The sequence below is a fragment of the Chiloscyllium plagiosum genome, chromosome 34, assembly GCF_004010195.1.
Source record: "Chiloscyllium plagiosum isolate BGI_BamShark_2017 chromosome 34, ASM401019v2, whole genome shotgun sequence".
In the NCBI taxonomy this organism is placed as follows: Eukaryota; Metazoa; Chordata; class Chondrichthyes; order Orectolobiformes; family Hemiscylliidae; genus Chiloscyllium; species Chiloscyllium plagiosum.
The window spans coordinates 18,936,978-18,961,680 of record NC_057743.1 but is presented as its reverse complement, the minus strand read 5'-3'; the positions used below and the strand labels follow the sequence as shown (position 1 = coordinate 18,961,680).

Sequence of the window (24,703 nt, the reverse complement as noted above, 5' to 3'; positions counted from 1 at the left end):
GCTGATGAGTGAGTCCAGAACCAGAGGACACAGTTTAAAAATAAAGGGTAGGCCATTTAGAACAGAGTTGAGGAGAAACCCCTTCACCCAGAGAGTGGTGTATATATGGAATGCTCTGCCTCAGAAGGCAGTGGAGGCCAAGTCTCTGGATACTTTCAAGAAAGAGATGAATAGAGCTCTTAAAGATAGTTGAATTAAAGGTTATGGGGATAAGACAGGAACAGGATACTGATTGTGGATGATCAGCTATGATCATAATGAATGGTGGTGCTGGCTTGAAGGGCTGAATGGCCTACTCCTGCACCTATTGTCTAAATTGCCCATAGTGTTCAGGGACGTGTAGGTTAGATGCATTAGTTATGGGAAATGTAAAGTAATAGGGTAGGAGAATGGGTCTGGGTGGGTTACTCTTCGGGGGATCAGTGTGGACTTGTTGGGCCGAATGGCCTGTTCCCACACTACAGGGATTCGATAATTCGAAACAAGAGAGTGAAAGGTTATTGAAGTGAGGCTTGGAATGTGGATTAATTAGAACAACCATGATCTCAGTAAATGCCTGAATAGGCTCAAGGACCAAATAACCGCCTCCTACTCTTAATTTGTATCTGTTCTATCTGTAGAAGTAGTCTCCTTGCCTGTGCGTTTTGTTTTTTCTCCTCTCTCCCAGGCTTTTCCAGTGCTATTGATCTTTTATTTGCCTAAATTTATATTTCTTTTGTCTTTTTGCACCTTGCCTTTTTGAGGGATTGTCATGCTGATCTTTCTCTTCCAGGATGAAATTGAATTTGGTTACATACAAGCCCCTCACAAATCCTTTCCTGTTGTGTTGGATTCTCCTCGGAATTCTGGTCTAATGATGTTTCCGTACAAAAAACTCCTGGTAAGGCACAACGTTTCTTTGGAGCATAATTTTAGAATTTTTAAAATCACTTCAGTTTACTCACGTATTTTGGGGATCATGTATTTCTTTTGTAACTTACCTTATTCTAAGTATTCATTTGTGACCTTCAACAGTGTACAATAAAAAAAACCTCTATACAGCAAAAGGTTATAACAAACTTAACTGTTTGAATACTAAGTTGACAGGATTGTCAAGTCTGAACGTATTCCTGTTGTAAGACAGTTTGAATCAGATTCCAAAGCTAGGATCTTTGTTGAGGTCACAAATTAGTAAGTTTGCAGATGACACCAAAATTGGAGGTGTACTGGACAGCAAAGAAGGTTACCTCAGATTACAACAGGATCGTGATCAGATGGGCCAAAGGGCTGCGGAGTGGCAGACGGAGTTTAATTTAGATAAATGTGAGGTGCTGCATTTTGGAAATCAGGGGAGGATTTATACACTTAATGTAAAGTCCTGGGGAGTGTTGCTGAACAAAGAGACCTTGGAATGCAGGTTCATAGTTCCTTGAAAGTAGAGTAGCACTTAGATAGGATAGTGAACAAGGCATTTGGTATGCTTTCCTTTATTGGTCAGAGCATTGTGTGTAGGAGCTGGGAAGTCATGTTGTGTCTGTACAGGACATTGGTTAGGCCACTTTTGGAATATTGCATGCAATTTGATCTCCTGTCTTTTGGACGGATGTTGTGAAACTTGAAAGGGTTCAGAAATGATTTACAAGGATGTTGCCAAGGTTGGAGGATTTGAGCTATAGGGAAAGGCTGAATAGGCTGGGGCTGTTTTCCCTGAAGTGTCGGAGGCTGAGGGGTGACCTTATAGAGGTTTATAAAATCATGAGGGGCATGGTCTTTTTCCTGGGGTGTGGGAGTCCATCAGTAGAGGACATAGGTTTAGAATGAGAGGAGAAAGACATAAAAGTGACCAAAGGGGCAACTTTTTCACACACAGGGTGGTGCATGTATGGGATGAGCTGCCAGAGGAAGTGGTGGAGGCTGGTACAATTACAGCATTTAAAAGGCATCTGGATGGATTTCTCAATAGGAAAGGCTTAATCCTGGCAAATGGGAGTAAATTAGGTTAGGATATCTGGTCAGCATGGATGAGTTGTACCGAAGGATCTGTTTCCATGCTATACGTCTCTATGACTATGATTTAGGGATCCTTAAAAAATGGCAGAGCCCAATTTCAAGGTTCCAGCTCCATTGCTGTTTCTGACCATTTTTATGGACATGGAATAAGGGTCTGGTAACCCATACACAACACACTTGCCACCCTGCAATTTTAGTGGATTCAGGCCCTTCGCTGATTAGGTATTTCTTCCAGAGAAAGTGAACTATGGGGGCATCTCAATCACACATGAGGAACTGAAAAAACACCAGCCACTCACTCCTGGAATTATTTAATGACATTATTTTAAATGCACAAATAAATGTTCTTTCAGCTTCAATAGTTATGTTATATTATAAACTGGGTGTGTTTTTGCTGCAGTGATTGGGATATCTAGTTTGAGATGTGTTAAATGGCCAGAGACCTTTTCAAAATTAAAAATGCACTTGCCACTTTATTGGGTGGTTTTGATTTACCGGAATATCTGAAGTAGCTTACATAAAGAAAATAGAATTATGGTTTTCAGTTTCAAATGACTTCATTTTTTACAGTTTTCAGGTTTTGTTATTGCTGAGTTAAGTGTCAATGCTTGACTGTGTGTCAGAAGTATCAGCACCACTTATCTCACATGGCAGAGAGTACTGTATTAGCATTTTGAGGGGCAATGGGGTGTAAGAGAGAACAGGAAAAGTGCATGGGGATAGTGCATGATGGAAGTGAGGGATAGAAGTTTGAAGGCCTGAAATGTATCATTTAAATTGAGCTAGTGTCCCAATAAATGGAGTCAGGATTTTATCATGCCAGTCTTACCATCTGTCCATTGCCACCTTGTACCTGCTTGCGTTGCAACCATTTCAGCCCTGTATTTCAGAATGAAGATATGGTGGCTAGCAACCCTTTTTAAAGGGAACATATTTACTGGGTCAACTTGACTTTCCAACCACTGCCATAAAAATCAGACTCCAAATATGGTTTGCAGCACTAAATATCTTTGTGTTGTTGTTCAATGGCCACCCAGACACTCATAATAAGTAGCATCCTGCAGAGACTGGTTTGGAGGTGTGAGTGGGAGCAAAATTAGGAAATATAATACTGAGGCAGCTCTCCAAAGAGTTGCCATCATTGAGTGATCTTGCTGGAGCTGGAATCTGTCTGGCATCAGCTACCTGCCAGGTAGTGGCTGGTGTCTAATTATTATCATTTGTACACCCATTGATAACAGTATTTGGTGGTTCTTGGCAATTAATAGGCCCCCATTGAAGCCAAAACCTGGCAGATACCTTTAGAGTGCCTGGATGTGATATCTGATGGCAGGCCTGAAATCCAATGACTCCTCCTTTAATAGGATAAGATTAGGATTGATTTAAGTTGTTTTTTATATTACTTTGATATAATAAAAGTCTACAAGCTATCTAAAAATAATAAAATGGCTAGATTGTTCATCCCTAGACTATTGAAGTTTCACCACATGAGCTCCGGCCCCTGTGCTTCTACATTTTTGTGCCTGACACATCTATTCTTGCAACATGATTACCCAAGTGAGCAGATTCTGAAATAACTGATTAACATGTTTCTCATGATCTGTAATTTTTCAAACTAATAAATGGAAACATCTGAAGAAATTGGAAATTATGCATTTTATTTAACACCCCTAGTGTTGGGCTCCTGGATTTTCTGAAGCAGGTTTAAGGAGATTTATATTAATTGCTGGATAGTTCAGAGCCTTCCCATCTTATTTTCAAATGCCCAGAGTGCTTCACTGGACAATCATCCAAAGTGTTTAATGGAAGAGTGGGAAGAGATCCACCCTGCAATGAACCCATGTTGACTATGTTTTGCAAATGCTAACTAAGAAATAGTAGTGCTTTGTTGTGTATGTATTCCGTGTCATATGTAATTTGAGTTTGCTGTCAATAAGTGTAAAAAGATTGGAAAATATTGTTTCCAGTATCTCCAGTAATGATGAATCTTTGTGTTCATTGAAATTTGATGACCTGTTTCTTAACTTTACCATTTGTGCAGACAGATTAAGTGATAGACTGCACTGAGGCCAATGGCCATATAGTTCAGCAAGCAACATTCTTAGCACCTATCAGTCTTTAACCATCAAATTCATTCTGATATAAAACTCTATCAATAGTGAGCTTATTTTTACTGCAAATTTGAATTCCATCTTGTCTATGGTTATGTATTTGTCTAGGGCCCGGATTTTGGACATGTAACCAGACAATCTAATTTTGTCAACAGCCTGGACTCCTTTGGGAATCTCGAGGTCAGCCCTCCAGTAACAGTGAATGGAAAAGAATATCCAATGGGAAGGATTATCATCGGAAGTGCTTTTCCTACGTAAAGTTATTTCATTGATTTTTGGGGAAGGGAAACCAAGGTGAAGAGTTCTTGCCCCTTGTGTATATTGCACAGGTGACAATCGTTCTCCAATATCTTGACCAAGTAACCCTGCTCCCTCTGTAAGTGTAGTTAGTGAAACACTATTGACTCAATGATTTGCTCAAGAGTTAGCCATTTCTGTTCATTCTGTCCTTTTCTAAAATCAAGCATTTTACATCAAGTGTTATATACATTTGATTTTACTTTTAATTGGACAAGCCTGAAGTTCAATTAGCCTTTAAATCATATATAGAATCCCAATTCTTAATATGTACATTTTTCAAATTGATACCACCTTTCCTATGATACAAACTGCATTTTCTTTTGAGGAAGTGCCTTTCGCAAGGTGATGGGCAGCAGTTGGGTCAACACTGACACATAGGGATCTTTCACCCTAAAGGTTATTAATTCACTGCCTGAGCACTCAGAATAAAAACAGAACTTTCTGGAAATACACAGGGGACTGGCTATTAACTTAATTGTTCTTTAAAAGTTCAATGTTTTGGTGGTTCGAGACACTTATGTAGCCTATACCCAACCAGGTGACTTCACAGAGGACTGTATATCTCCACACATCTTCCAGTCACTACTCAAATACCAAGTTTAAACTGTGCAGAAGTGAGGATTTTCACCTTTCTTCTCCTTGCCTGTTATTTGAATTAAGATGTAGACAGTAGAACTGAACTTCACAAGAAATGAGGAAACAACCCCATAAAAACAGATGGCACGGTGGCTCAATGGTTAGCACTGCTGCCTCACAGCGCCAAGGACCCACGTTCAATTCCAGCCTTGGGTGACTGTCTGTGTGGAGATTGCACATTCTCCCAGTGTCAGCGTGGGTTTCCTCCGAGTGCACCGGTTTCCTCCTACAGCCCAAAGACATGCAGGTTAGGTGAATTGGTCATGCAAAATTGCCCATAGTGTTAGGTGCATTAGTCAGAGGGAAATGGGTCTGGGTGGGTTACTTTTCGGAGGGTCGGTGTGGACTTGTTGGGCTGAAGGGCCTGTTTCCACAGTGTAGGGAAGCTAATCTAAACTGTACAGTTTGCTTGGCCCCCACTGAGTTCTATGGAAGACTTGAAAAATCCAATAACAAATTAAGTGGAAACCTCGGGAAATTATTGCTGAACCCTGTACTGAGATATTTGTATCACCAATAGCCACAGGTGAGGTGCTGAAAGACTGGAGGTTGGCTAATGTGGTGCCACTATTTAAGAAAGGTGGTAAGGAAAAGCCAGGAAATGAGAAATGGGTGAGCCTGACATTGGTGGTGGGCAGATTGTTGGACTGAACCCTGAGGGACAGGATTTACATGTATTTGGATAGGCAAGGACTGATTAGTATAGTCAACATGGCTTTGAGCGTGGGAAATCATGTCTCACTAACTTGATTGGGTTTTTTGAAGAAGTAACCAAGAGGATTGATGTGGGCAGAATGGTGGATGTGATCTATGTGGACTTCAGTAAGGTGTTCAACAATGTTATCATGGTAGACTGGTTAGTAAGATTAGATCACAGAATACAGGGAGAACTAACCATTTGGATGCCAACAGAATTGGCTCAAAGGTAGAAGACAGAGGGTGGTGATGGAGGGTTGCTTTTCAGACTGGAGGCTAGTGACTATTGGTGTGCCAAAAGGATTGGTGCTGGATCCACTGCTTTTCATCATATATATAAATGGTTTGGATGTGAATATAGGAGATAAAGTTAGTAAGTTTGCAGATGACATCAAAATTGGAAGTGTAGTGGACAGCAAAGAAGGTTACCTCAGTGTACAACGGGGATCTTGATCATATGGGTCAATTTGGCCGAGAAGTGACAGATGGAGTATAATTTAGATAAATATGAGGTGCTGCATTTTGGAAAAGCAAATCAGGGCAGGACTTGTGGTAAGGTCCTGGGGAGTGTTGCTGAACAAGGAGATCTTGGAGTACAGGTTCATAGTTCCTTGAAAGTGGAATTGCAGGTAGGTAGGATAGTGGTTTGGTATGCTTTCCTTTATTGGCCAGTGCATTGAGTATAGGAGTTGGGAGGTTGGTGCGGCTGTACAGACAATGGTTAGGCCACTTTTGGAATACTGCGTGCAGTTCAGATCTCCCTGCTATAGGAAGGATGTTGTGAAACTTGAAAGGGTTCAGAAAAGATTTACAAGGCTGTTGCCAGGGTTGAAGGGTTTGAGGAACAGGAAAAGGCTGAGGGCTATTTTCCCTGGAGTGTCGGAGGTTGAGGGGTGACCTTATGGAGATTTATAAAATCATGAGGGGCATGGATAGGATAAATAGACAAGGTCTTTTCCTTGGGGTGGGGATGGAGTCCAAAACTAGAGGGTATAGGTTTAAGGTAAGAGGGATAAGATTTAAAAGGGTCCTAAGGAGCAACATTTTTGTGCAGAGGATGATGTGTGTATGGAATGAGCTACCAGAGGAAGTGGTGGAGGCTGGTACAATTACAACATATTTAAGAGGCATCTGGATGGGTATATGAATAGGAAGACTTTAGAGGAATATGGGACTAGATTAATTTAGGATATCTGGTCGGCTTGGATGAGTTGGACCTAAGGATCTGTTTCCGTGCTGTACATCTCTATGATTCTAAGTGCCCAGATTTGAAAAGGACACACAAATCTTGTGCCTTTGTCCATTGCCTTCCTACACCTGCCCATCTTGCCCTTGATCGACACATAAAGAAAGTGTTCAGCATTATAATGTGCAGGTAACAGTCCTTTATTATTGCTGGCACTCAAAAATGTGACCCTGATATTCCTAAAATATCATGAAATAAACCCTCAAAACCAATAAATTATGCAAGCAAGCTGACATTGCTTTATAGAGTGAGATTAGCCCAGGTAGGGGTAACACCTGTGACACTGTGATAGTGTGCTGTACCTTTCACATTATTGATCTCTCAGGCACTTTTAATTTGTGCCTTAAATCTGCCCTGGTATTTGCTGAGGGTCTGCTGTTAGATCAAAGGTCCTAATAGAAGACTGACAAAGTTTATGAATTTGCTAGGAAACTCGTAAAGAACACAGATGACCATTAGCTATTACAGCAATCATTAGTGTTCCAGCAAGTTTGACATTCTCTGGCCAGAGTTGTGTTCTTTTCTAGATCTTTTGGCTCAAAATGCGAAATAGAAGCAATCAAAGATTCATAAAACTGGTGTTCTTGATATAGAAAAGTAGAATTTATATTTTTAAAAATGATTTTTCTAGTACTTCTGATGGGCGGAACATGGCAAAGGTTGTTCGAGACTTTCTGTATGCTCAGAAGGTGCAGCCTCCTGTTGAACTCTTCTCCGACTGGTTGTTCGTGGGTCATGTGGATGAGTTCATGACCTTTGTTCCAGCCCCTGACAGAAAGGTAACCATTTTAGTTCTACCAAGTGAACAGTGAGGGATTTGCAGGGGATCGTTTTAGTCAACCTTGCCTCAAGATATGTGAAAACAGCACTTATGTGATTTCCCCAAGATTTTCACAAGTTATAAAGGATATGCTGGACAATTGAGTGAGTTCGTAAGGTAATTAACCATCAGACAGGTGTGAGAAACGAAGCTCACTCACTTCAATAATTTCAGTCCGAGACAAGATCTGAAGCAGTAGTATCGTTGATTACGCTCTTGCAAGAGGGGTGTGGTGTCTACTGTCTACAAGGCAGGCACACACACACCGAGTTTAACGAGTACACAATATTTATGTAATTCGTTTCTCTTCCCTCCTCCGATTGCTCCTCCCCTGTTTACATCTGTCACTACTCTAAACCCGGCTGTTTATCTCTGAACTCATCCGTCCTTGTCCGTGACAAAATGTTTATCTCTGGCCTCACAAGGCCGTTTGACCACCTCCCTCTGTGGAGAAAGTGAGGTCTGCAGATGCTAGAGATCAGAGCTGAAAATGTGTTGCTGGAAAAGCGCAGCAGGTCAGGCAGCATCCAGGGAACAGGAGATTTTTTTTATAGAAAGGTCGAGGAAGGGGAGGGAGGAATCTGAGACTGTCCAGGTGAATTTGAGGTCGGGGTGGAAGGTGTTGGTGAAGTGGATGAACTGTTCAACCTCCTCGTGGGAGCACGAGGCGGCGCCGATACAGTCATCGATGTAGCGGAGGAAAAGGTAGGGGGTGGGGCCAGATTCGCGACCTCCACGGCAGGTGGAGGGCGTGGGTGGTGTCCCGAACGTAGGTGGGGAGTTCTTGGACTAAGGGGGACAGGACGGTGTCAAGGTATGCGGAGATGAGTTCGGTGGGGCAGGAGCAGGCGGAGACAATGGGTCGGCCGGGGCAGTCAGGTTTGTGGATTTTGGGCAGGAGGTAGAAGCGGGAGGTGCGGGGTTGTGGGACTATGAGGTTGGAGGCGGTGGATGGGAGATCCCCCGAGGTGATGAGGTTATGGACGGTCTGGGAGATGATGGTTTGGTGGTGGGGGGGTGGGGTCATGGTCAAGGGGGCAGTAGGAGGAGGTATCTGCGAGCTGGCGTTTGTCCTCAGCGGTGTAAAGGTCAGTGCGCTAAACTACTACCGCGCCTCCCTTGTCTGCTGGTTTGGTAGTGAGGTTGGGGTTGCAACGGAGTGAGTGGAGGGCTGCGCGTTCCGAGGGTGAGAGGTTGGAGTGGGTGAGAGGGGTGGGGGAGTTCAGGTGGCGGTTAATATCGCGGCAGCAGTTGGCTATGAAGAGGTCGAGGGCAGGTAGGAGGCCAGCACGGGGTGTCCAGGTGGATGGGGTGTGTTGGAGGCGGGAGAAGGGGTCGTCAGACCTCTGGGTGCTCCTTGCTTCACCCCTCTATCTTTTGAATATTTTTCTGGATGTCTGACCATGATTTAGTTACAAAGTGTACCCTCAGTAGCCCTTCAGCTACTAGCCCTTCCAACACGAAGCATAATCTGATTCCTCTTGACTGTAAGGCTGTTTTCCATTGACATATAAATTCAAATATTTACAAACCCAGTCTTTATCTGACCCATACTTTGGCCAGAAGATGGCGGGACGAAGAATGGATTCCTTAGTCCATACAAAGCCACAATATTTATTCATCTTTTTCCTATCTTTTTCCCTTGTACAAGTATTATTTTTCCAATTCCACAACATCCTGCCCAACGGACTTTCTGGGAGTATGTTGTCAGGGACCCTGCCTCCATTTCCATTGCCTTTTTCTTTTGTTTTCCCGGAGGCTTTTTACTTATCCTCGGCACAGCCCTATTGTTGTACCGAAGGATACACTACTCTAAACCCGGCTGTTTATCTCTGAACTCATCCGTCCTTGTCCGTGACAAAATGTTTATCTCTGGCCTCACAAGGCTGTTTGACCACCTCCCTCTGGGGTCTTATTGTTATATATCCTTCTCACTGCCATCTGTTTCCGTACTCGCCAAAGCAATATTTCCTTTTATTCTTTATTTACACTGAGCCTTATGACCTCTTGTTGGTGGTCTTTTCTTTTGTTTTTGCAAAACCGGGAAACAGATGCTTGTAACTGTTTGTACAGGCATATCTTACTTAACCGACACCCACCTCCCCTGATAGCCCACACTGGGCCTTGTGATTTTTGCAGAAAGAATGTTTACAATTCTTTTCCTTACGCAGCCAATGTGTGAACAATTATAAACAGATCCACTTGATACAGCAACCTGAGGTCAACAGAGCAATTGTAAGGTAGACTGCAAGGATTTCCATTGGATTCTATCTTCTGTCCTCCCAATTTACAGTTGATTTAAGGCAAAGTGGAACTGCATCAGAACCAAGCGCAGTCTCAAGGTCCTACCTATAGGATTGCCAATCAAAATCAATCAAAATGTATCTGGATGGCTTATCTCCCTCTCTCAACCCAGGTTTCTTTGACTGCTTATTTGCATTCTCTCTCTCATTCACTGCATTCTCTTCGATTTTGTACTGTACATTCCCTGGAGAAATGCATTTCCTTCTATTGTTTTGGGAGGAAGTGGACTCATGGCATGGGTACCAATGGTCATTTGGAAGGAGCACAAGTGGTCAGGGGCAGTGCTCGAGGATAGATGCAAATTGCTGGAGGCATGTGACATCATCGTGCAAATCATTTTGGTCATTGGATCATCAAAACCATGTTCAGATTTATTGGGAAATCCATGAACTAGGCGGTTGGAAGAGAAACCGTTGGTAAATTTGGTCTGGCTCCTGTTGGAAACATAAAATTGGAAACAATCAAGCCAGTCCCAGCAAGTTGGACAATGGCAAATTTTGAAGAGGAATGCCGTACTCAATTGTATAAGGGCTGTGGTCAAGACAAAGTCGTTAGGGAGCAATTGTGGTGGCCAACCCCTGGTTGGGAGGGAAGTTGACCACTATAACAGCACACTCCTCCACTACTTCATGTGTGTTTTAGGGAGAAAAAGACAAAGAGACAGAGTGGGATAGGTTAGTCAGGATGCCCTGCTGAGAGCACATCAGTGTTTGAAATATCCACATTTTGCCTATGTTTCTACAGGGTTTCCGCCTTCTCCTGGTAAGTCCTGATGACTGCTGTAAGTTGTTCAAGAAGCTCCAGAAAGAAGGACATGGTGAAACTCAAATGTTTGAAAGTGAGTTTCTAACTAGCTGTAATCATTCAAAAGTAAACATATACAACCCAATCCCTCTTTTGCCCTGAGCCTAAACTGCCTATCCTGCAAAAGGTGCTTGCTGCTGATATAGGACTTGGTAAAATGTATCTAGCTCACCCCCGAATATGTTCCTATTTAATACACCACATCCATGGACTTGATCAGATGAATGGCTCCTTCCCGTGGCATAATGTCACTATGACTATAAAAATAACAAGCAATGATAGTCATTTTTATACATACTAATTTAACATTGACAAAGGGAGACCCCAAAAATAAGAAATCCAGGAGACTTTGCAGCTTTGATTGCTTGAATAAGTTATAGAATTACAGAGATGTACAGCACAGAAATGGACCTTTCGGCCCAACTCATACATGCTGACCAGATATCCTAAACTAATCTAGTCCCATTTGTCAGCACTTGGCCCATATCTGTCTAAACCCTTCCTCTTCATTTACCCATCCAGATTCCTCTTAAATGTACCAGCCAGCACCATTTCCTCTGGCAACTCATTCCATACACGTACCACCTTCTGCTTGAAAAAGTTGCCCCTTAGGTCCCTTTTAAATTTTTCATTTCTTACCCTAAATGTATGCCCTCTAGTTCTGGACTCCCCACCCCAGGGAAAATACCTTGTCTGTTTACCCTATCCATGTCCCTCATGATTTCATAAACCTCCATAAGGTCACCCCTCAGCTTCCAATGTTCCAGGGAAAACAGCCCCAGCTTATTCAGCCTCTCCCTCTAGCTCAAACCCTCCAACCCTGGCAACATCCTTGTAAATCATTTCTGAACCCTTTCAACTTTCACATCCTTCCGACAGTTCTTCATGTTAATCAAATATAGGTCATGCAGAGTGGAGACCAGGAGCTTTCCTGTTGATGACTCTTTCTTTTCCAAACATCCGTCATGAACCAATGTGTGCTAAGATTTTCCTTCATTAATATAACTAATAAACAGAAACAGAGTTGGGAAGTCATGATGAGTTATGCAGGACATTGGTGAGGTCTCTTCCTGAAGTACTGTGTCCGGTTCTGGTCACCCAGTTACAGAAAGGATATCATTAAGCTGGAGAGGGTCCAGAAGAGGTTTACCCAGATGTTGCCGGGTATGGAAGGTTTGGGTTATAAAGAAAGGCTGGATAGGCTGGGACTTTTTTCACTGGAGCATACGAGGTTGAGAGGCAGCCTAACAGAAGCTAATAAATGAATGAGAGGTATAGAGAGAGTTAATGTTAGGTGTCGATTCCTTCGGATGGGGGATTTCAAGACTAGGGAGCATTTTTAAGGTGAGAAGAGAGAGATTTAAAAACGACATGAGAGGCCTTTTTTTTACACAGAGAATGATTTGTGTGTGGAATGAACTTCCTGTGGAAGTGGTAGATACAGGTACAATTACAACATATAAAAGACATTTAGATACATGAATAGGATAAGTTTGGAGGGATATGGGCCAAGCATTTAGGCCTAGTTTAGTTTGGGATCATGTTCAGCATAGCCTGGTTGGACTGAAAGGTCTGTTTCCGTGCTGTATGACTCTATGTCTACAAACTGGTATCAGGAATAAGAAACAGACAACAAATCATTAATGGGTGGGACATTTGGTTGCACAAACCTCAATGTAATTTAATAAAGAGATATTCAAAGAACCAGCTGAATAAGAAACAGCAATGTTGGCTTTAACATACACAAGAAATAACTGGATAAACTCCGCAGCAACAGTAAAAAGAAAACAGAGTTAATGCATGGAACTTGAAACATTAGCTTAACTTTCTTCCAGACCTGCTGTGTTACTCCAGCAAATCTTGCTTCTTGTTTGTTTCAGATCTCTAGTACCTGCAGTTCTTTGTTTTATTTTAATATTGTTTTTATATTTCTTACCTAGATCTCGATACAAAACCAATCAAAATTAATGAAATCCTAGGTAATCAAAACCTATTGGACTATAATGCTTATGTGCAGGTGAGTCAATATGATATAACAGTGAACTATTAATGTGTTCTTGTGCAAAAATGATTGCATAACTATTTCAAATTTTCTCCATCTTCCACTTAGCAATGTATTGATTGGAATCGAGATGCCTTAAAGAAGGAATTGGGACTGGATGAGCAAGATATTATTGATATTCCTGGGATGTTTAAGCTACACGAAAAATTCAACCAAGCAATAGCTTTTTTTCCAGATATGGTAAGTTATAACTGACAAGGGTGGATGGCATGTTCCCAGTATCTGCTTGAGGGTAACTGAGAGACACATAAGAGCAGCCATTAGAATGCATCCCCACCGGAGATGCATGGTCTCTGCTAAGCACCTTAGCAGGAATTAAGTCTTTGTCAGATGAATCATAAATGTAAAATAGGATATGTTTTATATCTCCACTAATAGATCTTTGCGTTATTGCCTCCTGCTTCTCCATTTTATTTAATTTTCCACTTATCATTTATTCTTTTCATAATTCCTTAACCTTTATCCTCATCTTTGTCTTTCAGTCTTTTATCCCCTCACTTACTCTGTCTTAGTCTTCTTAGTTACTTTCTTTTCCTCTGACCCTTTTCGTTATCTCACAATTCATTATTTTTACCATTCCAATAGTTGGACGCAACTAATGAACACATTTGCTCACTTTGTGATTTTCTAGGTGAACATGATTATCCTTGGGAAATACCTGGGCATTCCAAAACCATTTGGGCCTCTGATCAATGGAAAATGTCCACTGGAATCTGCGTTGCGCTCAGCACTGGAACCCCTTGGCCTGGATTGTAACTTTATTGATGACTTTGCTTCCTATCACCTGAAGAAAGGTGACGTTCACTGTGGTTCAAATGTATGCCGGAAACCGTTTTCTTTTAAGTGGTGGAATATGGAGATGTAATTGGCATTTACAATGATTAAAAATAACAACGCATTTCTTTTACCTTTGAATTTGTTTTGTGATGACAAAATGCTATCTGGATATTGGCATTCAAATTATGCTATTCAAGGACTTCAGGTGCTGTAATTGAATGTCAAAATCTATGCTCAGTTGGTTTCTCTTAAGAATTAGTTGAATTTTTAGGGTAAGTAGAGCCTTCTGTTTTTAGTTATGGGTTTTTGCAACTCGTGTTGTTTGCAAACGAGATTAATTTTAATTCAGGTGAAGTAATAACAGAAACTTGCATTAATCTAACATTTAGTATTGTTTAACAGTATTTCACTGGAACTACGACAATAAAAAGTTGTAATGACACAGATTGCAAGCTAGTTCCTTTGTGTTCCTTAGATATTGACAACTACTTTCACCATCTTGAAAGCATGAATGATTAACTAAAAATTTGACTTGAAAAATGTATTTTTTAAAAAAAATTTTTGACATCATGGCTGAACCTGATCTTGGCTTCAACTCACACATCCTATACACAGTTTCCAGGTGGACATAACTTTGGTTTAAAAATCTTCATTCTTGTTTGCAAATCCTTCCATGGCCTCACCTCTCCTTAATTCTCAACATTCCCCCACACTCCAGCCCCTCAAACCTCAGTGCTCCTTCAGCTCTGGCCTCTTGAAGACTTGAGTTTTTAACTACTCGACCAGTGGTGGCTGTGCCTTCAGATCCCTAAGTGCTGGAATTCCCACTTTGTTTCACTCTCTCTCTCTTTGACGTGGATGTGCCAGTGTTGGACTGGGGTGGACAAAGTCAAAAATCACACGGCACTGGATTATAGTCCAACAGACTTATTTGGAAGTACAAGCATTCAAAACCAATGCTCATTCCTCAGGCAGCTAGTGAGAGAAAATACTTTGGACACAGAATTTATAAGTAAAAGATCAAAGAGTCATACAACTTATGTGAATGTATTGAACAAATCTAGATGGGGATTAAGTCTTTAGTCAGTTAGAATGGAGGGTGCAGGTTTCAGTGAATTAATATGTAATTCCCAGAATTTCTTTCAAGTCATTGCCCCAAGATAACTTCAGGTTTTATCAGAATAAAGGTGACACATCTGCTCAGACAATGTATTTTAGGTGTGAGACCATGTTTCAAGTCTGTTTGTATCTGTCAGACTGGTTTTATTTTCAAAGTAGGAATTATAGAATGCCACATTGACCTGACTGTCTACAGATTATGACTTAATACCCACCTAGGTTTGTTCAATACATTTGCATAAGTTGTGTGACTCTTTGATCTTTTACTTATAAATTCTGTGTCAGAAGTATTCTCTTTCACTAGCTGCCTGAGGAATGAGTGGGGGTTCCAAAAGCTTGCAGTTTCAAATAAATCTGTTGGACTATAACCCACCATTGTGTGATGTTTGTCTTTAAGACATGTTTAACACCTTACTCCTTTGACCCATAAACTAGCCCACCAGCTCCTTATCTAATTTGGTGTTCAACTTTGTTTGATTCGTGTGAACAGTTGGAACAGTTTACTACGTTAAAGGTATTAAATAATTGGAAGTTGTTGCTGAAACCCAAATATATTCAACTGCTGCCTTAGTCAAAAACAGTTAATCAAGCACAAGCAAGGAATTCAATTAGGAATCATTTTCGTCTGTCTCAGTTTTCTTAATTGAATAGATGTGTTTTGCCTTCTGAAATACATTTGTTATTCTGAATAGTCAGCTAGTCCATGGGGGTTGATTTTGTTTTTTAAAAATACCTAATGGTATAGCCAGTCATGATTTTGTTTTAGTTCTCCATGATACTTTTCTAATTTTATTGAAGTGCATTCCAAGTACCAAATGCTAAGAATGAACTTAGAAACATAGAAAATAGGAGCAGTCCATTCAACATGATCATGGCTGCTCCTTCTATCTCAAAATCATTCTTCTGTTCTGCATGATATCTTTAGTCTTTAGAAATCTATCTTTTCTTAAACATATTTAGTGACTTACCACCAAAGTCTTCTGTGTTCGGAAATTACACAGGTTTATTAATTTCTAAATGAAGAGGTTTCCCCTCAGTTCAGTCTGAAATGTCCTACCCTGAATCCTGAGACAGTGACCCCTTGTTCTGGATTGCCTCAACCAGGGGAAACATCATCCTTGCATCCAATTCATCCAGCTATGTCGGAATTTTATACGGTTCAATAGCAATCCTGTCTCACTCTTCCAAACTCTGCAGGCCTCATCAATTCAATTTCTCCTTGTGGAACAAACCTGCCATCCCAGGCATCAGTTTGCTGATCTTCTCTACAGTTTTCTGAGGTAAGGAAACCAAAACTGCACACACTTCTACAGGTATGGTCTCACCAGGGCTCTGTACAGCTGTTCTTAAGCTCTCTCTTGCAATGAAGAACAACATACAGGAAGTGTTACTGCAGCAACAAACAGAGGAGTCCAGACAGATGCGGCAGGATTTACAAAGAGTGCATAATCTGTGCATCACTGCAGAGAAAGAACTGAAGTACAAGAGAGAACAACTGATAGAACTGCAAAGGCAAATTTCTCTGTTTGATCAGGAAAATAACAGGGTAAGCATGTGAAAATGGTGAAAAAAATCCATAACAAAGAATCTGATATTTTAAGGGTAATTCAACTAAAGCATGTGAAAAAATAAATTAATTAGATTTTAGCAAGTTAAATTGATATATAGATTTGAAACTAGCATGTAGCCATCAGTTACTATATTCCAGAAATTTTACTCTCTAACATTCCTGTTAAGTTTGACTTGGCTTCTGTTACAGTGGAAACTTATAGTGCAGATGGTGGAAATTTGTGTGAATATGCTAACAATTCCTACTCGATAGTCGTACATTGTTGCTGATGATTTTGCAGTCAGACAATCTGAAGAATTAATGACTCTACTAAAAGAATCTATTCCTCCAAAATATGCATACTATTTAGTAACTAAGCTTTGAAATGCCCTTTCACGGTGATTTATGTTCAGTCATTCAAGGGATGTGGATGTCGCTAGTTAGGCCAACATTATTGCCCATCTTTAATTGCCCAGAGGGCAGTTAAGGATTAATCAGATTGTTGTGGATCTGGAATCATATGTAGACTAGACCAGGTAAAGTAGGCAGGTTCACTTCCTTAAGAAGACATTAATGAACTAACAGTGGTTACATGACCTTCATTGAGCTAGCTTTTTATTCCAGATTTTTATTGAATTCCGATTTCAGTAACTGGCTGCGGTTATCACATCCCCTTAAAAAGTTCATTTAAATGCCAGTGAAAGTTTTGATTTTTCTTTTCCTTGCTTATTTGTAGCTCCTGGCTTCTCTGACCTCTGGGCTGCCAGTAATTCCCAGTAAAGAAACCTGGGGTAAGACTTCCTCTGATTGCTAAGTATAGAATGTGTTTGTGAAGATTTCATTTGTTTGAAAGATTGTAAATTTGTTCTATAATACCAAACTGTGGAATTCTTCACAAATAGAGTTGCATTATAAGAGGAGGAATGTCTCAGATTCCCTTCAGAAGCACCATTTAGCTTTTAGAAATATTTGTGTGGGAGGTTCTTGCTCCCCGTAAAGAAGCAAAATGATGGACAGTTTTTCCAGCCCACCATGTGGCTAAGAACAAATTGATTTTTATGAACTCAGATGTAGTGTTAAATTAATACTGTACATCGGTCTTTACAAAAGAGCAGGCTGCTGCTCACTTATAGAGTCATAGAGATGTACAGCGTGGAAACAGACCCTTCAGTCCAACCCATCCATGCCGACCAGATATCCCAACCCAATCTAGTCCCACCTGCCAGCACCCAGCCCATATCCCTCCAAGCCCTTCCTATTCATATACCCATCCAAATGCCTTTTAAATGTTGCAATTGTATCAGCCTCCACCACTTCCTCTGGCAACTCATTCCAGACAGGTACCACCCTCTGTGTGAAAATGTTGCCACTTAGGTCCTTTTTATATCTTTCCCCTCTCACCCTAAAGCTATGCCCTCTAGTTCTGGACTCCCCGACCCCAGGGAAAAGACTTTGTCTATTTATCCTATCCATGCCCCATATAAACCTCTATAAGGTCACCCCTCAGCCTCCGACACTCCAGGGAAAACAGATCCAACCTGTTCAGCCTCTCCCCATAGCTCAAATCCTCCAACCCTGGCAATATGCTTGTAAATCTTTTCTGAACCCTTTCAAGTTTCACAACATCTTTCCGATAGGAAGGAGACCAGAATTGCACACAATATTCCAACAGTGGCCTAACCAATGTCCTGTACAGCTGCAACATAACCTCCCAACTGTACTCCATACTCTGACCAATAAAGGAAAGCATACCAAATGCCTTCTTCACTATCCTAGCTATCTGCAACGTCACTTTTAAGGAGCTGTGAACCTGCACTCCAAAGTCTCTTTGTTCAGCAATACTCCCTAGGACCTTACCATTTAGTGTATAAGTCTTGCTAAGATTTGCTTTCCCAAAATGCAACACCTCACATTTATCTGAATTAAACTCCATCTGCCACTTCTCAGCCCATTGGCCCATCTGGTCAAGATCCTGTTGTAGTCTGAGGTAACCTTCTTCGCTGTCCACATCACCTCTAATTTTGGTGTCATCTGCAAACTTACTAAATATACCTCTTATACTCGCATCCAAATTATTTATGTAAATGACAAAAAGTAGAGGGCCCAGCGCCGATCCTTGTGGCACTCCACTGGTCACAGGCCTCCAGTCTGAAGAACAACCTTCCATCACCACCCTCTGTCTTCTACCTTTGAGCCAGTTCTGTATCCAAATGGCTAGTTCTCCCTGTATTCCATGAGATCTAACCTTGCTAACCAGTCTCCCATGGGGAAACTTGTCGAATGCCTTACTGAAGTCCATATAGATCACAGCTATCACTCTTCCCTCATCAATCCTCTTTGTTACTTCTTCAAAAAACTCAAACAAGTTTGTGAGACATGATTTCCCATGCTCAAAGCCATGTTGACTATCCATAATCAGTCCTTGCCTTTCCAAATATATGTACACCCTGTCCATCAGGATTCCCTCCAACAACATGCCCACCACCGAGGTCAGGCTCACTGGTCTATAGTTCCCTGGCTTGTCCTTACCACTCTTCTTAAACAGTGGCACCACGTTAGCCAACCTCCAGTCTTCTAGCACCTCACCTATTGATGATACAAGAAGAGTTCAAAATTAATAAGGAAGAAATTTTGGATAGACTATTGGATCTTTATGTTGACAAGGCACCAGGACTGGATGAGATGCAGCAAAGATTTTGAAGAAAGTGAAGAAATTACAGGGGTACGGGCCACAACCTTTCTGTCTTCCATGGACTCAGGGGGAGGTGCCAGATGACTGCAAATATTACAATTAAATTCAAAAAAGGTGGTAAGAATAATCTCAGCTGTTATAGTTCAGTCAGTTTAACTTTGATGGCGAGGAAGCTTCTACCCACATATATTCAGGAGAATGTCACATGGAAAAAGGTGGGTTGATTAGGAAGAGTCAGCATGCATTTCTAAAAAGAAAATCATGTTTAACTAACTTGCTGGAGTTTTTAAAGAGATAGAGTAAAGGCTCAATGAAGGTAATGCTGTTGATGTGATGTACATAAATTTCCTGAAAGCATTTGATACTGTGCCACACAACAGATTTGCAAGGAAAGTTATATATCATGGTATAAAAGGGACAGTAGCAACATTGATACATAATTGGCTGAGGGATAAGAAACAAAGAATAATGGTCAATGGGTGTATTTTGAGCTGGAAGAAGGTTTGTAGTGGAGTTGCACAGAGGTCTGTGTTTTTCCTGATGTTTGGTAATCATCTTTTGGATCTGATGGATTTTGGTTCAAGGGACAATTTCAAAACTTGCAGATGACACAAAACTTGGAAGAATTGTAAAGTTTGCGGAGGACAGTGTGGAACTTCAAAAGGACATTAACATGTTAGAGTCATGGGCATACAGGTGACAGATGAGTTCAGTGCAGACGTGTGAAATGATGCACTTTGGTACAAAGAAAATTGAAAGACAATATAAATTATGGAATACAATTTTAAAGGGGGTGCATCAGCAGAGAGACCTGAGTATAAATTTGCACAGATTGTTGAAGGTGGCAAGGCAGGTCTAGAAAGCTGTTATTAAAGAATTGGAGGTGTAGATGTTGCCTGGTATGGATGGAAGGTCTTACGAGGAAAGGCTGAGGGAACTGATGCTGTTTTTGTTGGAGAGAAGAAGGTTGAGAGGTGACTTGATTGAGACATATAAGATAATCAGAGGATTATACAGGGTGGACTCTTCACTCAGAGTGTAGTAGAGGCGTGGAATGGCCTGCCTGCAACAGTAGTAGACTCGCCAATGTTAAGGGCATTTAAATGGGCATTAGATTATTTTCACAGGTTGGCGCAACATCGAGGGCAGAAAGGCCTGTACTGCGCTATAATGTTCTATGTTCTATTTCATTTATCTTCCTAACTACTTGCTGCAGCTGCAAGCTTTCAGTGACTGGTGTGCAAGAATACCCAGCTCCCTTTGTGATCAACATTTCTCAATCTGTAAATATTCTGCCATTCTGTTTTTCCCAACTGAAGTGGACAATTTCACATTTATCCGCATTATACTACATTTCCACACATTTTGCTACTCACTCAACATGTATAAATTTCCTTGACATCTTTATATTTCCTTATTACCACTCATTATTCCACCTAGTTTTGTGTTCTCAGCAACAGTGGAAATATTATATTTGATTCCCTCATCCAAATTGTTGGTATATATTTTAAGTTACATGGGGTCATGCACTGTGATAATCCCAGTAGACTCTACATTGCATTCTTAAAAAGATGCATTTATTCCTACTCTCTGTTTCTTGCCCTTAACCAATTATCAATTCATGGCAGCATATTACCACAACCTCATATGCTTTTATACAATAAACTCTTATGGGGAATTTTTTCAAAAGTCTTCTGAGAAACCAAATACACTACATCCACCGATTTTCCCTCATCTATACGAGTAACATCCTTTTTAAAAAAAAATTGAAATAGGTTTTCCAAACTTGATTCCCCCGTCATAAATACATGTTGACTTGTATACTCCCTTTAGTAATTTTGAAGTGTCTGGCTATCACATCTTTTGTAACAGACTCCGGCATTTTCCTTATGACTGATAATAAGTAATATAGGCTAAACGGTCTGTGAAATTCCTTTTTTCCTCCCTCCTTTTTGAAATAGTAGGGTTACATTTGCCATCCAAACTATAGAAATTTGGAAGATGACCACTGCTGTATTTACTGAGTCCATGGCCACATCCTTTAGGACCCTGGGATATAGATGATAAGACCTTGGGAATTTATCATTTTTCAGACAGAACTAAAATAGCTATTAATTGCACTATTATTTCCTTGTTTTCTGTTACCAATTCTCCTGTTTTAGATATGCAGGGCCTACATTTGTCTTTGCTAACTGTGCTCATATAATTCTCTTTTGTGTCCTTTGCCAAATTCATTCTCATATTTACTTTTCTCCCCCTCTTAATTATTCTCTTCCTCCTTTGCTGAATTCTAAATTGTTCACAATTGCTGTTTTTTTTCTTGCAACTTAATTTTCTCCCCTTTCAATCTATTATTATCTTAATTTATATTAGCTTCTAGCACTTTCCCAGTGATGCATGTTAGGTTAAGTAGTTTCCTGCTTTGTCTTCATGCCTTCTTGAACATTAACTGTTTTCAACCATTAGAACCCTTTCAGAATCCAGTACGTTCTGGACTATTTTGACCAATATCTCTACTATCGCTGTAGCCATTTCCTTTAAAATCCTTGGTTGTAGGTCCTGGTGACTTGTCTGCTTTTAGTCCCAATAGCCTGTCTAATACTTTGTCCCATGTGAGAGAAATGTTGCAAGGTTTTTCTTCCCATTAGTACTTAGTTATCTGTTATCCTTGAGATATTTATAATGCCCTTTACCACAAAGACTGATGGAATATGGATGTAGATTTGTTTGCTGAGCTGCAGGGTTCATTTCCAAATGTTTCGTCACCCTACTAGGTAAAATCTTCAGTGGGCCTCAAGCGAAGCACTGCTGATAATTCCTGCTTTCTATTTATATGTTTGGGTTTCTTTGGGTTGGTGATGTCATTTCCTATGGTGATGTCATTTCTTGTGGTGAAGTCATGTCCTGTTCCTTTTCTCAGGGGGTGGTACATGGGGTCTAACTCAATGTGTTTGTTGATAATTTTGCACAAACTACTGTGCAAGGACTATAACAAACACTACATTGGACAACCAGGCAGAAAACTAGCCACCAGGATACATGAACACCAACTAGCCATAAAACGACATGATCCTCTCTCTCTAGTATCCTTACATACAGATAAGGAAGGACACCACTTCGACTGGGACAAACACATCCATCCTAGGACAAGCCAAACAAAGACACACATGAGAATTCCTACAAGCATGGCATTCCAACCGGAACTCTATCAACAAACACATCGAGTTAGACCCCATCTACCACCCCCTGAGAAAAAGAACAGGAAGTGACATCACCACAGGAAATGACATCACCACAGGAAATGACATCACCAACGCAAAGAAACCCAACATATAAATAGAAAGCAGGAATTATCAGCAGTGCTTCACCCGAGGCCCACTGAAGATGTTACCTATAGGGTGATGAAATGTCTGGAAATGAACCTTCCAGCTCAGAGAGCAAACCTGCATTCAGAATCTCAACGTGAGCTACAAATCTTCTCAAAACTCACTGATGCAAAATATTGGTTTCAACTATCTGCCACTTCCAATTCCTCAGTTTCATTTTTCAATGGTCCCACACTTATTACTGAATACTTCAGGGAAGATTACTTGAATTAGTATGCTTTGCTGGACAATAGCGTTGATAAACAGAAATCTGCAAAAGAAGGTGATTGCAATAAGCACACTAAAGCTTTAGTTAAGCTTAATATATCTTGGGCTTTGGACTGGCTAAGATTGTAAGTTTGATATTAATGTGTCACTGAAACTTTGAACACTGAAATTCTTTCACAAATTTTGTATCAAGTCACTTTTTTCCCGAAAATATAATTTACTTTTGAATACGTTACAAAACATATTAAATTAAAAATGACAAGTGTAATAAAATTCCGTTTTTCCCCCCCCCATAAAGTTAGCTCTACTCTGATGTGCCTGAGTGCAATTTCAATAGTTTGATATTCACAAGATAGGTTTACTATCAAGCATATATTCCAAAGAGTTCTGTAAGACTCTGGCCCCTCGACGTATTATGACTACTAAACCTTAAACAGTGACTGTTCCCCATTATGTCCCTTTGGTGCCTGCGCTAAAGTTTAATGCATCCCTCAGCATGTAGTTTGGAACTTCAAAGTACTAGACACAGAATCACAGGACAGTTATGGCACAGAAAAAAGAAATTTGGCCCGTTGTGTCCGCACCAGTTTTCCAAAATAACACAATATCGTTCTCATACATTTTACCCTATAACCCATAACTGCACATTGGTTCACTTAAATATTCATCTAGTGCCCTGTTGAATGCCTCAATTGAAATCGCCTCTATCATACCTCCTGTGCGTTTCATGCACATGCCATTTGTTGTGAAAGACATTTCTTTCTCAGTGCTCAAAAAGTTTTCTTCTTTTTGGAATAGTATTTTCAATTCTGGTCTGTAGGAAAAATGTTAAACTTGAAAGAATGCTGAAAGGATTTACAAGGATGTTGCTGGAATTGGAGAGATTGAGATATATGGGGAAGCTGAATAGGCTGAGGCTATTTTCCATGCGGGGGGGGGGGGGGCTGGTTGGGCGTGGGGGTGGGGGTGGGGGTGGGGGCACTGAGTGGGTGGTGGTGCAGTGACCTTATAGAGGCTTATAAAATCATAAAAGGCAGGAAAGGGTGAATGGCCAAGGTCTTTTTCCCAGGATAGTGACTCCCAAAACTAGAGGGCATTGGTTTAAGGTGAGGTGGGAAAGATTTAAAAGGGATCTAAGGGACAACCTTTTCACACAGAGGGTGGTGTGTGCATGGACTGAGATATGGGCCAAATGCTGGCAAACAGGACTAGATTAATCTGGTCAACTTGGATGAGTTGGACCGTAGGGTCTGTTTCCATGGTGTATAACTCTATAAATCTAATTCTGCCCCTTCTTAATCTTGATCCTTTTTTAAATGGGAGAACAGTTTTTCCAAATGTACTATGTCCAGACTGCTCATGCTTTTGAAAACTTCTATCAATTCTCCTCTCCAAGGAAAATAATCCCAAAACTCAGTTGAGAAAACCACTTTGCAATTGAAGACTAGCAGGTTTGGGCAGATCAAAGGGCATTTTTCACTGAGTTGCTGATTTCCCTGGATGCAGTTAATTCTAATTTTGATGTTTGGCCTCAGAATGGCCTGTAGAGTAGAGTCCTCTCTCGTGGAACTGATTGAGATGAACGTCGGCAAAACCACTGTAGCTCTCGCCAGATCTTCTGCGCAAAGGCATTTTTCACTGGACAATGTTTTCTTCTGCGCTACAGCCATCTTGAGGTTAATGTCATAGAGTCATAGAGTCATAGAGATGTACAGCATGGAAACAGACCCTTCGGTCCAACCCGTCCATGCCGACCAGATATCCCAACCCAATCTAGTCCCACCTGCCAGCACTGGCCCATATGCCTCCAAACCCTTCCTATTCATAGACCCATCCAAATGCCTCTTATATGTTGCAATTGTACCAGCCTCCACCACATCCTCTGGCAGCTTATTCCATACAGTACCACCCTTCTGCGTGAAAAAGTTGCCCCTTAGGTCTCTTTTATATCTTTCCCCTCTCAGCCTAAACCCATGCCCTCTAGTTCTGGACTCCACGGCCCCAG

The 24,703-nt window shown here is 40.9% G+C and overlaps 1 protein-coding gene across 1 annotated transcript in view; it reads left to right on the top strand.

The window, feature by feature from the left end:
* The window catches only part of padi2 (peptidyl arginine deiminase, type II), a 37,834-nt gene extending 23,647 nt beyond the window's left edge, over nucleotides 1-14,187 (top strand). The window contains exons 11-17 of the mRNA XM_043675696.1: nucleotides 773-880; nucleotides 4,209-4,354; nucleotides 7,610-7,757; nucleotides 10,847-10,940; nucleotides 12,847-12,923; nucleotides 13,017-13,148; nucleotides 13,600-14,187. Coding sequence (XP_043531631.1) covers nucleotides 773-880; nucleotides 4,209-4,354; nucleotides 7,610-7,757; nucleotides 10,847-10,940; nucleotides 12,847-12,923; nucleotides 13,017-13,148; nucleotides 13,600-13,833 — 939 coding nt within the window. The 3' untranslated portion in view covers nucleotides 13,834-14,187. The remainder of the gene's footprint in view (nucleotides 1-772; nucleotides 881-4,208; nucleotides 4,355-7,609; nucleotides 7,758-10,846; nucleotides 10,941-12,846; nucleotides 12,924-13,016; nucleotides 13,149-13,599) is intronic.
* Nucleotides 14,188-24,703: the final 10,516 nt, after the last annotated feature.